Raw genomic sequence first — 16,545 nt, 5'->3', positions numbered from 1 at the left:
TGCATATTGTCTGCCTGGTCTTCAGTAAGGCTGTTGACACTGTCTTCCATAAAAGCCTCATAGAGAAGCTGTTGAAGTAAGGGCTGCATGAGCAGACAGTGAGGTGGACTGAAAACTGGCTCCATGGCCAGCCCCAGAGGGTGGTCATCAGTGGCATGAAGTCTTGTTGGAGGCTAGTCACTAGCATTGTACCCCAGGGATCACTACTGGGTCCCGTCCTGTTTAGCATCTTCATTAATGATTTGGATGAGGGAACAGAGTACACTTTCAGCAAGTTTGCTGATGACACCAAACTGGTAAGTCAGAGGGTTGTGCTACCACCCAGAGGGACCTTGACAGGCTGGAGAAATGGGCAGAGAATTCAGCAAGGGGAAGTGCAAAGTCCTGCACCCAGGGAAAAACAACCCATGTACCAGTACATGCTGGGGGCCACCCAGCTGGAAAGCAGCCTGGCAGAAAAGGGACTGGGGGTCCTGGTGGACACCAAGTTGAGCTTGAGCCAACAATGTGCCCTTATGGTAAAGAAGGCTAATGGTATCTTCATGCATTAGGAGGAGTGTTGCCAGCAGGTTGAGGGAGGTGATCTTTCCCTTCTGCTCAGCACTGGGGAGGCCACACCTGCAGTACTATATCCAATTCTGGGGCCCCCAGTACAAGAGAGGCATGGACTTGCTGAAAAATATCCAGCAAAAGGCCACAACATTGATTAAGGGACTGGAGCACCTCTCATATGAGGAGAGGCTGAGGGAGCAGGGACTGTTCAGCCTGGAGAAGAGAAGGCTCAGGGGGATCTCATCAATGTGTACAGTTACCTGAAGGGTGAGGGTAAAGAAGATGGAGACAGACTAATTTCAGTGACTAATGCCCTGTGACAGGACCAGAGGCAGTGGACACAAACTGAAACACAGGAGGTTCCCTCTGAGTATAAGAAAATACCTTTTTACTGTGAGGGTGACCAAGCACTGGCACAGGTTGACCAGGGAGGTTCTGGAGTCTCCATCCAACCTTGAAGATATTGAAAAGCCATCTGGACATGGTCCTGGGCAACCAGCTCTAGGTGGCCCTGCCTGTGCAAGGAGGGGTTCGTCAAGATGACCTCCAGAGGTGCCTTCCAACCTCAACTATTCTATGATTCTGTGAATTTTGTGATCAGAAGGAATTAATCTGTCTATCCACAGGCCTACATTTAACTTGATTTTTTATTACCGTGAATTTTATGTGGTCATTCACCTGTACCACATAAGTATAAATCACTATGAATCTAATATATTGCCCTTTTACACTGTTATTGATGGTTGTATAGGACTGATTTCAGGATAAGGCAACAGAAGATTATACACATGTTTGAAGAAAGTTTTCAGTAATTCAAGAATAACTAAATCCACTCTTCAAAGCTATAATGGCACAAATGTCAACTTTTTCCATTTACTGAGCTTTTTAAGTTATTTTACCAATGTTAGTGGTCTTTTTCTCCCTGCCTGATAGTTTGATTAAGAATCTAATCGGAAGATACTGTGCAACTGCTAGATCAGAAAAAGTTGTTCCACGCTGGGAACAGGACTACCACCTGCAGCCCATTGGAAAACTTGGACTGTTTTATGAGTATCTTGAAATGGGTAAGTAACAGTTTTGTTTGGATTCACTATCACTGCTGGATACAAACATGCTCTAAAGAAAACTTTCATACAAGCAATGCTTAATTAAGTGTATAAACAGAAGAGAGATGACTGCTTTCCAAGACAAGTTTTGAATAACCATTACAGATATTTCTGCAAACTTTTACTAAGCAGCTAAGCCTTAATCCAGTTTATAACTAGGAAAGAGTACGTGATTGTACAAGGAGGAGTACTGCTGCATCTTTGCCCCATCCTCTGAGAAATGTATCCAGGAGCCTGACCACTACACAGCCCTGTGTTAGACTGCTCAGCCAGGGGTCTGCAGGCACCAGGACTTTTTGCTGGTCTCTTGGCAGCTGGTAGATCTCCAATTTGTTGCCACCATCCATTCCATCACAGCATTGCCAGCATACTTATCACAGCAGCTGGGGACCGATAAGATGTTAGTCCAGGCTTTGCAGCACAGCACTGAGACAGACAGTCATTAGATTTCCAGGTCTTCATGATGAAGACATGAGAAAGAAATGGATGTTTAAATATCCAGAATAGGTCCTCTTGGTGTGTTGTGACTTGTAACACTTTCCTGTCCCCTTCACCTGGCAGGTTTTTTTCCGTACTGTTGTGCTCCTATCTCCTCATACAGAAGGTTTGCTAGGAATTCAGCCACCCTTTCTTGTTTCTCTCTCTCCCATACTTGGGAGTATATAAAGTATACATGCTTATCTCCAGTAAGTAAAAGCCTTATCGATGTATGTAACCTGTCCCTTTGACAGTTATACAGTTTGGCTTTGTCACTCTGTTTGTGGCATCGTTTCCTCTGGCTCCTCTCCTGGCTCTTATGAACAACATGTTGGAAATCCGGTTGGATGCATGGAAGCTGACAACACAGTTCAGGCGCATGGTTCCACAGAAGGCACAAGACATCGGTGCCTGGCAGCCCATCATGCAAGGCATAGCCATTCTTGCAGTGGTCACCAATGTAAGTACGGTGCCAACAATTGCAAAAGGTTTAAATGCCTGCACTGCAGGCGTTAAATCCAAATGTGGGAATGCCATGTGTGGCAATGTAACACTTAAATGTTCCTAAATTAATTATGAGCATCATTCCCTTAAGGCTTCAGCGCCTGTGAAATAGGCTCTCAATAACTTTCCAGATGTTTTGGAAACAGAATATGGCTACTGTTTAAAATAGTATATCTAGAGAAAATAGATTTTATTTAGAGCTGATAGAGTCTTCAGAAAAATCTGTTACATATGAAGACCATACTGCATCTTTCCTAAAATTATAGTGCATAGTGCAGAGATCTTTTCAGAAGTCACAGCTAAATGCCTGAATTCTGAAAAAAAAAAATACGTTACTATTTAGCTAAGTGATAACTGATTGTTGTTTCTAATTGTTACAATTCTTATGGTCAATGCCTTCATATTTCAGTTTGGCTTTAAGCAATTTTGCTCCTAAAACAGAAAATCTGCTTCTTTCTTATGTGCTTAATAATGCCATGTGTGCTCAAAATTGCAGCACTTAGCTTTTGAGATCAGAATGAATCTTCTGATACTTTGCAAGTTAATCTGTTTTTCAGTTGGATTTAAAATTAATTTTAAAATAGTTTCTTTATAATATTTAGGGGGAAAATATTTCTGATTAATACACTCCTAACAATGAAATTCAGACCTTTCAAATTTCCCATATCATTAATTCACCAAGATCTTACAGATAGCCAGCATTGTGGGGAGAAAAATAATACGTTGAACTTTACCACTGTGAATTATTTGATTGCTTATTCTTAAACAGTAGCTAGTATGTATTATCTTTCAAAAAATTCTCACTGCTGGCATTTCTGAAAAAAGCGGGGACCACTGGTTTCTGCTGCAGGGACAGTAACACCACACTGTCCATGGTTCATAGCCTTTTTCAACAAGGTCACCATTTTCTGCTATTAAGGGTGAGATCAGGGGTTCCTTCTGATACACTTAAAGGTAGTCACTTCCTCCAGGACCTTCTTGTGACCTTACTGTCACAGTAACAGTACCTTATTGTGCTCAATAGGAGTTTCTGGAGAAAGCAGTTGAGTCTGAAGACAAGAGTTTGTCTTAGCCTAGGCTTTCACAGGAGGCTTTGCCTGTTTGGAGAATGGTGGACTTTGGGTAAGAGGAGGGAGACAGAGCTGAGCACTCTACTATAGATACTAACTCGATAGTTAGGGCACTTTATTTCAAGTAAGAGAGCACTTCAAATTTAAGTAAGGACGTGAACTTATATTCCTATATCTCAGGCACCTTCTGCAGTCATTAGGTGTTTGGCTGGTCTGGGGTCTCAGCCCCAGGGATTCTGCTTTACAGAAATAATATAGGGATAGGCAGTATGTGTACCTTCTTTTCCCACACCCAGATGAGCATCCCTGCATATTCCTCCCTCTTTTTTTCCCCACTCTAAGAAGTCTTTGTTTTACTGCTGGAAGGATGAAGCTATTTTTGAATAATTGATAGATGAGCTTCCATGACCTGACTGCTTATTGGGTTATCATCTTCTCAGTAGCTTGATTTCATTATTTGGGGTGCTGGAGTGGTACCGTATAGAAATAGGAGCCCAGGGTGGATTTCAGTGATAAGGAAAACTTCATGTGTCAGCCTCAGCTACCAGATGTATTTTCAGGTATTCAAAGGTCTCCCAAAATGACCATTATTCTTGTTCAGAACTTTATTTCACACTATAGCAATTCAACAGGTATGGTAAACATAGCTAGGATGTAGAGAGCAGACTCAGGAGGATGTAAAACAAGAAAATTAAGCACAGAGAAATGTCGGAAGAAAAAAGGAAACTCGAGGATGGAAAATGTACAAGAGAATCTGGGCGACAGACAACAAGCTTGAGCATATGCTCCATCTGTTTCGCACTGCTCTGCTGAGGCAAGCCAAACATAAATCCAGCTGTTCCATAGGCATGTGAACATCCAAGGCCTACTAATAAATCCGGTGTTAAAATTAAAAAAAGAAAAAAAAAAGATGCAGCTTTGGTAGCACATGTTCAAATTGTTAGAAACGTCAGGCAGCACCAGAGATACTTTGGGGCCCTTTTGGTTGTGCAAAAAATTGTTAATGATAATTCTTCTATCAAATGATGCAAATCGTAGCAGGTTAGCTAGAAGTAGAGGCAACATTACTGGTGCCTCAATATCCTCTCTTGAACTATGCTGCTAGAAAACTTATTAAAAAGCAAAAAAAGTTCTGGTGCCCTGGGAGAAAAACAAATATGTTATGCTATTGGATAAGCTCTCTTTCCTAGTCAATCCAGCTGGATCTTGTAGTACCACTGTGAAATAAGAAATTGGATATAGATCTTCAGATAACTTTAAAATATTGTTATGAATACCTTAGACATAGTTCTTATGAAATTCAGGGCAGAGTTAAAGTGGCTTTGGTGACCTTACAGTGACTCATACATGTGTAGGCTTCTGTTAGGAATGTATTCATGCCATGCTTTCTGCAGAAAAATGACCCAGCGATAAGTGTCTGTCACTACCCAGTCACAGCCCACCTGAGGCTAATCTTTGATTTGCAACTTTTTTCCCTCCAAATTCCTCCTTATGTGCTACACCCCTCAAGGCATCGCTGGAATCATGGAGTTCTCAATGTACAAAGATATATTTACAGCTTGGTTTTACTCTCTGTCCTCCTTGACAGGCATTCAATCCCAATGTGACTGTAACTGCAGGCATGTTTCTTTTAGTCACCCTTTTTGGAGGCCTCATGTGTTAGATAACAGTTAAGGTCCGTGTGAACGCAGTGCATTTGCCGCTGACATTGGTGGGGCTATTAGCGTGCAACAGGCACAGCACCAGAGACCATCGTGTTCAAAAGGCCCTGCTGCAGGTGTTGCAAGAACCTCAAAGAGATCAGTGTTCCTTGCTAATGAAGTGTGGGCCATAAAACCATGTACATTTACAACAGTAAATGCTAAAAGCAGTTTTCTTCCTTTAAGTATTTTTTTTTTCTTGTTTGACATCCAGAATCTAGTATAGGTCTTCGTTCTTTCCTTTACCATCCCTGCCTTGATTTTTCCTTAGTGCACAGAAACTGTTTCTTCTCTTCTATGTGTTACAGCTGATTAGACTTGGGTAGTGTATCATCTTCTCCTTCATGCATTACCTTTGCAAACACCTGCTAGTAACTTGCAAGCAACTTTTGCACAAAAACATAGGTTTTGAGACTTGCTACTCTAGCACTGGACTTGCTATTGCGTGATACCAAAGCATCTGTTGTTGATTTGAAGACTGATTTTTATTAGTTATGGTATAAGTGGGAAACTTTTTGCAGTTTGGGCTTGGGAAGTGGAGAATGTCCCATTTGTTTGTAGTTTTCCAGTGTAGTACTCTGAAGTGCGGCCCATAATTCAGGAGGAAAAAAAGTTTTTCCTCTGAGAGGATGCTGTAAGATTAGCTTTTGTATTTCTGTCCTCGCAGCACATCTGGAGATCATTCTAAAACAGGGAGGAGAGTGAGATAGATTTAGGATGATGAGAGACCTGGGGCCTTGCAAAAAAATTCAGTAAGACCAAATATTAAGTTGTTTAAATAACATAAATGATACAAAGAAGCAGCAGCAAACTCATTTGGTCCAAAGGGAGAAGGGATTCTTTTGCCTTACTGTTCAGTTGCTATTAGTTCATATATATTCTGACTGGGTGAGCTAATGAACAGAAAGAAATTAACTAAAACTTTTTATGCTTGTACATCAGTTAAAACCAAGAGTATTCTAGGTGTGAGGTCATCTCCCTGCAACTGCAAGACATGGTAATGTATCTTTCTTGTCAGCCAAAAATACCTACTCTGCATGTAAATATAAACAACACATAATTTTCACTCCATTTCACACTGGCATGTAATGCTTAAAAAGAGTTGTTAAAAGCACGTGCCAACTACATTTGATTTAAGCCAGAGTACAGTACAAAAAAAAATATCTTGGAAATTTTAAACTAGTTTATTTTAGTCTCAGGATGCCTCCCTTTTCTTTCTCATTTGCCAAATCAGCTTTCTCACAGCTGAACTCATTTGTAACAATATTCTGGAGAACCAAATATAGATCTTGGACCACGGTCTCAAAAGTATTGTTTCTGCAACTTTTGTCTTAACTAGAGTTTAGCTTCTTAGATACTTCAAAGTAAGCCAACCCAAAAGGTAAGATGGTAGGATAATGTTCATCATTTGGCAGTGGTGCTACTTGAGGCACGGAGGGGGATCTTGCAGCGTTTTCAGCTCCCTGCCCTTTCCCTTCCCTGTCTTTTCCCTTGTTACTGTCTTTTGTGTTGTCCTGGCACCAGCACTTTGACAAACACGCGATGGGGATTCCCAGCCGGATCAGTGCCAGGATCTAATCTGCTGCGCTCAGGCAGGAATGCCTGAGCCAGCCCAGGGCAGAGGGAGCTGCTAGGTGCAGAGGCAGCAGGGACAGCGGTTGCTTTAGCTAGCACTGCCACCAAAGTGGTGGTTGAAGAACTGTCCAAGAGGGGTCCGTGGGTTTTTTTTGGTCTTTCTCCTCTCCCGTTCCCCTTTACCTACAACTGTTAGAAATATCTCCTCAGGCTGGGGCTGTCTTGCTGGGAATGCTGCACAAGGGTGGACAGGTTTTGCCCCATCTCATGAAAATAAGGAAATACAGACTGCATGAATTGCAAACTGGCATGAAGGGGAATAAAATACAGATACTACCAGCGGTTCTGCTCCTCTGTTACCCATTACTGCTTAACTTTGCACCTTCCTCTGTCCCATACCTCTCCTATGGCTTTTTTCTTCCCTTTTATGCATCTCTGCCTAAGCCTCTCATTAGATCCCTACTCGACACTTTTCTCCTCCATGTCTCTGCCTTGGTTCTTTCCATCCATCTTGTCAATTATTCTTTTTCCCCTGCCATGGGACAAAAGACTTCTATTTCAGCCCTAGGGTGCAGCTTATCACTCCTTCCTAGGTGCTAGCCACCAGAGACGCCTGTTGTCATGAGCTAGCCAGGCAGCCTCTTGCAGGCACTCAGCTGCAGATCTTGCCAGTGGAAAGTCTTCCTCTCAGGGAAACCTTTTGAATTTGCAATAGCAGAGGAGTAGATTGAATAAACATAGTTAACCTGCCCTGCAGAATAGGATGTTTTGGGAAGTTCATGAGTTTAGAAAAGACTTCCCACAACAAACCCACAGATCCAATTTCCTACCCAGTTTGTGACTAGCAGACTGGGTAGGACAGGGAGCAAGATAAAAACAAATGGTCACGTCATATGTAAAGCAGCACTATGCAGCCGCTACTAAAAAAATTATCTTGGCGTCAAGAGCAGTTTCCACATGTACCGACATTAAAATTTATGAGGCAACAACTGCCAAGATGAATTTGGGCTGGCTAGCACCTCAGAAAGAGTGGGATGTTTCTAGGGTCAGAGGTGGATCAGCTATATATATAAGTTATTTAATTCCTTTACTCAAACCTCAGGGTTCCTGGTGAAATTTAATGTTATATTACTGAAGGACTCTTCCATTGTTTCCATGAGTTTCATCAGGCAGGATTTAAGCATCTCATAAGTACATCTGATAGCAAACACATTTGCAGAAGGTTACCTTAGAGTACTTTAAGGTGAGTTTGGCTGCTGACCTCCACTGCATGCTCATGAAGAAGAAAGTGTATTACAGTGTAACTTTTTTAAGGCATCCAACAGAGCTAGCATAATTTAAAAACTGTACAGAGTGCACATTCCAGAAAGATTGTTTTATGCCCGTGAGTGACTACGTGCTCATTTACAGAGGGAACCACTGACTGGAAAAGCACGTATTTTCTATTTTTAGCTCATACTGTAACATGTGAGATACTAAGTATATGGCAAAGCCATGCATATTAAGGCCTATTTCTTAAATGCTGCTCTGCTTTTTTGTCATCTTTTTCTGAAATGCAGGCTATGATCACTGCTTTTACATCTGACATGATTCCTCGTCTGGTTTATTACTGGTCCTTTTCGGTCCCTCCTTATGGGAGTCACAGCGGTCACACTATGAAAGGCTATATAAATAGTACACTTTCTGTCTTCAATATATCAGACTTCAAGAATGTAAGCAAGCCATTTTCCCCTTTGTTTGGGAACCAAACAACATGCAGGCAAGTGTCAAATAACCATTCTTTTCCAATGACAAAAATAAATATAATTCTTTAATATCTAAATCATCGAATTCAGTTAAAGATATCCAGTAAGAAACGTTAAAAGACAGTAGAAGCCAACATGTTTTGAATGGCAGAACTGAGTAGAAGCGTTCACCCATAAGTTTGTGCTGCTCAGAAAATTCTTACTTTATTTTTGGTTTTCTCATAATTGATAGTCTTAAAAAAAAAAAAAGAGGCACTTTTAAAGTTCTATAAGTAATTCTTAATACAGTGTCAAAAAAAGGACATTTCAGTGAAGTATAACTTATTCTCAGCCACGATTTTGCACGTTACTGTAGTTAGGTGCAGCTAACTGTTCCTGGATGTATTAAGCTGGGACATGTCTTGCTCCATCCTCTGGCCACAGCGCCGTACTGCAGATTGATGCCCGAGACTGGTTCCTGACTTTCCCACATTGCTTTCAGATACCGGGATCTCCGCTACCCTCCTGGTCACCAGCACCAATATGAGCATAACATATACTACTGGCATGTCATTGCAGCCAAGCTGGCTTTCATCATTGTCATGGAGGTAAGCGTACAGGGTTTTGAGCCTTACTTGTTTGAACTTCTCTTCCATCCATGCAGAAATTCCTTCACAGACATTCTGTCCAGGCACAGCCATCAGAGCTGGTTATGTATGCTAGCATGGGCAAGAGATTGGGAGACGTAAATTAAGTGTAGCACCATTAGAAAAAAAGTCTCTGAAGGTATGACATCAGCTGAGAATTGCCCCATGTGTTTGCAGCTTCTTTTCTCAAGAACTGTAAAATTATTTTTAGTATCAGAAATAGAAGGGACAGTTACACCAAAAATATTTTTACATCTACTCAGACAAAGTTTGCACACGGCTTTATGAATACATATACATAATTCACATGTAGTAGCAGAGTGAAGTCTATAAAGATGGTCACTACAAGAGGTGAATCTCTAGTTGAGCATCAAAAAGCAATTGCTTCTTCCTCTGCAGCTACCATCTGGGTTTACAAAAGATGGGAGTTCGTCCAAGATGAAGGGAGAGGACTATTAAATATTATTTCATTATAAAATGCACTTAGGGCCTGATCTAAGGGCTACTAAAGTCATCAGAAACAGGCAACTGGTTACGTCAGAGTTCCTGTAGCAGAGGAAAGCCCATTGCCCCAGAGTCATTTGAACAAACCTAAAACAATTTTAAAAGAAACTGTAACCAATATTTCCGTGCAGGAGAAAGCACTGCATACCAGGGTTCCCCCAAAGCAGGTAGAGAAGCCCTTGTTAAAACCAGGATTAGAAAATCAGTAATTCTTGTTTATCAGACAATTATTCATTAGTCATCTGTTTCTTAAAATACTGTTCCACTGTGATAGATCTGGTACAGAACCAGTTGAGTCTTAAGAGATAATGTGACATTTCATTTATAATAATAACAATGAGCTGCTCAGCCTGACTGACATTTTTTAATTTTCACCTTCCCCAGCATGTCATATACTTCGTGAAGTTTATTATTTCATACGTAATTCCAGATGTATCACAAAAGACCAAGAGCAAGGTCAAACGAGAGAAGTACCTAACACAGAAACTCTTGCATGAGAATGATCTCAAAGTTGTGAAAAAAACCATGGGGAAAATAGCCGACAAAATTATCAGAGGAGTAGACAGCACTTTCCGACCTAAAGCTGAATAAGTTAGTTTTTTTATGGAATAACAGTATTTAGCCAACTACTACCTGTCCAGATATTACCAATAGCTAATCAAAGACTTTGGATTAATTCCCTTGACTAAACATTGTTTTTTGCAACTGCTACGTGCTCATTTACCTGTTTCCTTTGGACAAATGCAACCACTGCAACTCATGTAAGAGTTATCAATTTTTTAAACAGCTTTAGTAGGACATTTTTTTAACATGTGAAGATAAAAATTATTCATCCTCTTCAGATGATGCAGATTAATTCTTAAATGCATAAAATGCTTTCCATTTTATTTGACATGGGCTATTAGATCTCGTTTGACTTGAATAAAAACTTAAGAACAAGAATGATTTGTTATAAGAATACCATCACATCTTCTGAAGGAGTTTTGATTACTTGCTAATGCAAACCCCAACTAAAAAATGAAGAGGAAGAGCCAAAACATGAAGGAAGGAGAAGGAAACTACAACTCAAAATCATGTTGTTAAGCCATTGGAATTGACATACTAAGCGCTGTATATGCTGCACTGAATTAGCTATGCATACTGAGACTTAAATAGATAACAAGATATTTCAATTAATCATGGAATTGGATCACAAGAAGCAGCAGGACTGTAAGCCCATCCTGTTCATCAATCTCTCTGTAAACACAAGAATTGCCTTTGAAATCAATGCATACAAACTGACTTTACAGCACTCTGAGTGAGCAGAAAACTTGGGCATTTTCTTTTCCCAGTCAATGTACTTTCATTAGTTCACTTGCCCATTCTGCTCTAAATGACCGTAGCCTGGAAGTTCTCCTACCTGTAACAGTAATGAGTGTTAAAAGTCTTTTCACATACTAAATCAATATTTGTAGAGGGCCGTCCTTCACATTTCTCCCACACCAGAGGTACCATGCTCTTCCCCGAGATTTTGACATAGGAAGAATGAGCAGCTGGACCTGTTGTGGTGCGACATTGCATAATAAAGTGAATTCTGACAAGACCATAAACCTATTCAAACTGGAGATTGGAATAAACCATTCAATATGCCTTAACCATGTTGTGAGGCTTTAAATAACTAGGAAGGATGAGATGTGAATGCATGTGCTAGAGCCATCAGTCATCTTCAAATTAGGCTCCAGATCTGCTTGGCTATTTTGGCTCCAATTGCAAACTGTTAAGGAATTACAGATTAAGCATGCATGCAGAGCTCTGCTTTTTGTCTGCAGCAGTGATATTCCACATTATTAACTTGCTTTCTCTTTTTAACAATTTTTGTGGACCAATTTCTACAAATTCTGAAAAAAACAAAATCTTGTTAAAAAAGCAAAAGTATGCCTGTACTCTGTAAACCAGATTACTGTTGTGTTTGTAATTTTGTGCTAATCTTAAATGTAATAGATACGAAGAATTTTTAGGCAGATTATTCATATAGCTTTTTACATATTAAGAAGTTCATTTGCAGAAACTAAGTAGCATTTATAAGATGTATTTTATCTCATTAATAATCAGAAGAAAACAAACATCTGATTTTTGTAGCAAAACTTCCAAATACTGACTGCTGTGTACTTCAAGCCTATCCTTTGAAATGGCAACATTTAAACCAGAAGAGGTAGCACATCAAGGGAGTCCTTTCAGCAGTCATGGTACACAAGCTTTCACTCAGCAAGACTTTGCATGATTGCATGAAAGATTGTGAGAATAAAACTTGGTTCAAAAATCAAGTGATGATGAAAGAAACTCACAGGTTCCAGAGAACCACTTGCATTTCTGGCACTGTTGTATAGACTCCACCTGAAGACCAAAAAAACACAGGTCAGAAAACCAAGATAGACCATAGTCATAAATTGCAGTCACCCAGAGCAGCAATGGAACCAGTGCTTCTTTGCACAGAAAATTCTACCCTTTGCCATTTGTTTTGGTTTCATCAGAATTATGACAACACTTTAATTTACCAGGAAGAAAATATAAATTGGGCAGATGGACAAACACTCAGAAGTTTCTAAAAAAGACAGAATTTCTTATCAAATTATACCCCTTCAATACTGGTTTGACCTTTTCCCCAGATCACAGATGGTTGGGGTTGAAAAGGACCTCTGGAGGTCATGCGGTCCAACCCCTCTGCTCAAGCAGGGCCACCTACAGCCAGTTGCCCGGCTTTTGAGTATCTCCAAGGATGGAGACTCCACAGACTCTCTGGGCAACCTGTGCCAGTGCTCAGTCACCTTCACAGTGAAAAAGTGTTTCTTGATGTTCAGAGGGAACCTCCTGTGTTTCAGTTTGTGCTCATTGCCTCTGGTACTGTCACTGCATAGCATACCAAACTTGTATTTAAAACAATTTTTTATCCAAAACTGTTTCATGGCACAATTTTTTCAGTGAAGTACTCGGGACTTCCCAGTGCAAAATGAGTTAGAAAGGCCAGTCAGCTCCTTTCAGACTTGGAGCTTTTTGACTTTAGCTTTGAACTGGCCCTTCCCCATCTGCAGTTGTGTTCAGCTGAGAGATGCCATCTTCATTTTCTTTGCCCATCGGTGATCACAGCACCAGTGTGCCTTAAGTACCTTTTCAGGTGTGGTGCTGGAGGGCTGGGGAAGGCAAGCAGGCATCCTGTGATAAAGGAAAAAAAAAAAGCAGCATGAAATGGACCATTTCAGACAATTGTTTGGTCTTAAGGAAGCATTTATTGCCCTCTTTGAGAGGTAAAGAGACTAGGAAACAAAGGAATTGAGTGCCTTGAGTTCCTTGCCTGGGGTCACACTGTGAGCAGTGGCAGAGCTTAAGGGTGATTTTCAGGAGTGTCTGGTCTTTCTGTTCCTTGTTTGGCTCCTGTGGCCTCTCTCAGTTGCTGCTTTTTACATCAGTTGTCAGCTTTTCCTAAAGGTGGAGTTGATTCGGTGTCAGAGAGAGTTTATATTCCTGCCTTTAAGATAATGATTTAAAAAAAAAATACTACATCAGCAAAGCATGTGTATCTTTGACTTGGGATCCTCCTATAATAAAATCCTGATCAGGTTTGAGTATGTTTCTACATTACCATTTTGTTCAGCTCAAAGGTGTGCTTTTGAAACTAGTCATCCACTTGTCCCCACTTTCTGGGCAGTGCTTCCCATCACAGTCTGGTCTCCGAGCGCATGGACTGAATTCCTCTTGGTTTAAACTGAACCAGAAGGCAGGTTTTAGAGATGCACTTAATGGTCCCTGACAGGCACTTAGTCCGGAAAGCTAAAACCAGAGCTAGGCTGAAGAGAGCAGTGAGTACTGCATGGGCATCACCTAGTGAACATAACTTTTTGCTCTAGTGGTTTGCTTCTGGAGAGCCATGCTCCTTGCTAATGGAGCTGTAACATTTCATTTCAGAAGACATTATACGAGGAATTCAGTTCAGTTTGCCATATGCACAGTGTTTTTCACAGCACAATTCTGAATGAGAGAGAAAGAAGAGGAAAACCAACAGAGTGCCTAATAATTGCAGTTTAATAGTTTGATTTAAGCTGTGTAGTTTCTGTAGCCTCTACCTCCAACTGCTGAAATGTGCTCTGCTTGTACACAGGGAGCTCTGCGTAGGCATCAGAACAAAATGCTGGGGAGGGCAGATGCCAAAATATGAGCATTTGTAACTTTCTTTGGTTTTTTTTTAGACTAGGTCACTTTAATAATTAAAAATCTGCTTGAAGGGAAAATTAACATTTGTTTTAAACTATGAATCAATTTCACTCTTTTTTACACTTGATATGTATGCCAGACTCTTACTTTGTACAGATCTGTTGGAGTCAGGGTGAATTTGGACCAGTAACCATTTCCTTGCCTTAACAAGCACCATAAATTACAGACCGTTGCCACTGTTTTAGACTCCATGTATGTTTATAAAATTCATAATATAAGAATGTATTTTTTGTATTTTTTCTAATAATGTTTGCTATTAGTTTCAGAATAATAAGATTTCTTTATATTTATTGTCATTAAATAAAGTCTATTTTAAAATAAAAATACATCTGATGTTGACTACCATTGTTTTCCCATGAACAATAGTGCTGCTGCCAAATGCCACATTTAAATTATTGCAATGTCATCTCTGTCTAATTTCCATATTCCTCCTCTTTTTCAATCTTTTTCCATTAAACTGTTACTGGTACTGAAATTTATCTCCTGTTTTTTCTGCATCCTCTAGATGGAAGTCATTCCTTTCCACACCAAGTAGATGACAAGGACCATTATGTTCTCATACAAATAAACAGTTCAGGTCTTTATACCCTTTCACTCCTGTCATGATAAACCCTGTGTTATGTTTCAGAGTCATCATTTATTTCTTCATCTGAATTGAGTCTGTGATGCTCCCACCTCCAGGCAGTCCATTCTCTCTGTCTTTCCCTGCCAGCCAACCAGCCAGCCATCCGTTCTGTTTCTGCTCTGACTCTTCCTCTCTACTTTGAGGAAATCCTTTTCTAAGATTTAGCGAATAGGAAGGTTAGAGAGTAATTTTAAACAGAGACCTTTTTTTGCATTGAGGTGTGTTGTTTTTATTTCCCTTAGGGATTCCCACGATCTGCATTCAGTAGCTTTATGATAGTTGTGGAAGCAGAGGTACTACCACTTCCAACCTGTTTTCTGCTGGCTCAGGGTTATGTGTCATACCAATGCCAGTACCCAAGCTGTCCTGCCACTCTTGCATCGATTTGCCTTTGTCAGACTGAGAACAAAAGAAACTTTGTCTTGAAGCATAACAACGGTTATTGTCCTACAGGCAGGATCTGGTGTTGTCACAGACCAAATCTATAAGGAAGGTGTGTTTTCAAATTGACTGATATATTTAAAACCCTTCAAAGAACAGGCTTTAGTATTTTTTCTGCTTAATACATAAATAGCCAAAGTAGCATATTACTTCTGGTGGTGCTTGCTTAATTTTAATTCTTTCTGTCACCGAGTGGATGAATTGCACTTGCTTTGGCTAGCCGGTATGTGCCGGATGAAAGCAAGCTGTGCTCTGCCATGCCTGGTACACCCCACCTCTTCTCTGTGCTCCACCTGCACATCACCAGGGATGTCAGCAGTTCACACCAAGCCTCAGTTTTTCTCTGGTATGCCCACCTGTCATTTGCAGTCTACTAAATAAGGCCACATTTCCTATACAGGGGAGCAGTGCTGGTACCTGTAAGCTTTATTTTTATTTGCATTTATATGGACCTCAACCATGAATCAGTAACAAGTACACAAAACATTGAAAAGATATGGATGTAGTTAGCCATAAATATCCTCCACATGGCTTGGGGCAATAGTTTCCTCGTAAGAAAATAGTGTATCTTAATAGTCTGATAATAATAATAAATTCTTTCCAGGAAAGTTTAAGAAAGCATTTTTTTATTTACAGCCTGGAAGTGTATCAAAACAAGAGCCTTTTAAAGTTGCTTTCTACATTTTTTATTGCATTCTCTGATACAAGTGTCCTGTAAAAGCACTGCTAATCACTGAGATTAAAGTTACTGTTTATCAGCCAGCAATAATGCAAAGAAATTAAATCACTTCTCTTGCTTTTAGAATGGATTCATCTATTCTCTGTTATTCCAGGCAGTCCTAGCACAGGGTATGGAAGTGCACATGTGAACACATATCCTCTGTCCTCTTTCAAGTACACATACACACAGTGATGGGTGCTTTGCCAACTGTAAAGAACTTAACTCCCAGCCTGTCTCACACTGCAAGATGCTCTATACCAGGGGTCCTCAAACTTTTTAACCAGGGGGCCGGCGCGCGGATGCCAGTGGCAGGCAGTCACCTGCGGCTGCTTGGCTCCCCCCCCAGCCCCCGGCAGGGGGGTGGGGCGGGGTGGGGGGGAGGGGTTCTGTAAATACCAGGGGCCAGATTGAGGACCCTGGGGGGCCATATCCAGCCCATGGGCCGTAGTTTGAGGACCCCTGGTCTATACCAATGAAGAAAAAAAGCCTTCCATCCAGTTGTATCAAGATATATTATTCTCTATAAATATGTAGGCTATGGTAATTAAATGCTGAAGAGAAAGAAAATGAAGAAAAAGCACGTGACAGACCATGGAGAGAATGGTGCTGCATTCCATGGTGCAGCAAGCACAGGCCAGGACACCGAAAAAACAC

General features: G+C 40.7%; 1 protein-coding gene across 1 annotated transcript in view; it reads left to right on the top strand.

Moving 5' to 3' along the window:
* ANO6 (anoctamin 6) overlaps positions 1 to 14,984 on the top strand; it is a 78,984-nt gene extending 64,000 nt beyond the window's left edge. Inside the window, exons 16-20 of the mRNA XM_055808972.1 lie at positions 1,486 to 1,616; positions 2,390 to 2,595; positions 8,544 to 8,743; positions 9,211 to 9,316; positions 10,244 to 14,984. Of these exons, the coding sequence (XP_055664947.1) occupies positions 1,486 to 1,616; positions 2,390 to 2,595; positions 8,544 to 8,743; positions 9,211 to 9,316; positions 10,244 to 10,450 (850 nt within the window). The 3' untranslated portion in view covers positions 10,451 to 14,984. The remainder of the gene's footprint in view (positions 1 to 1,485; positions 1,617 to 2,389; positions 2,596 to 8,543; positions 8,744 to 9,210; positions 9,317 to 10,243) is intronic.
* Positions 14,985 to 16,545: the final 1,561 nt, after the last annotated feature.

This window comes from Falco peregrinus, chromosome 6, assembly GCF_023634155.1.
Source record: "Falco peregrinus isolate bFalPer1 chromosome 6, bFalPer1.pri, whole genome shotgun sequence".
Taxonomy (NCBI): Eukaryota; Metazoa; Chordata; class Aves; order Falconiformes; family Falconidae; genus Falco; species Falco peregrinus.
This window is presented reverse-complemented; position numbering and strand designations above follow the sequence as displayed.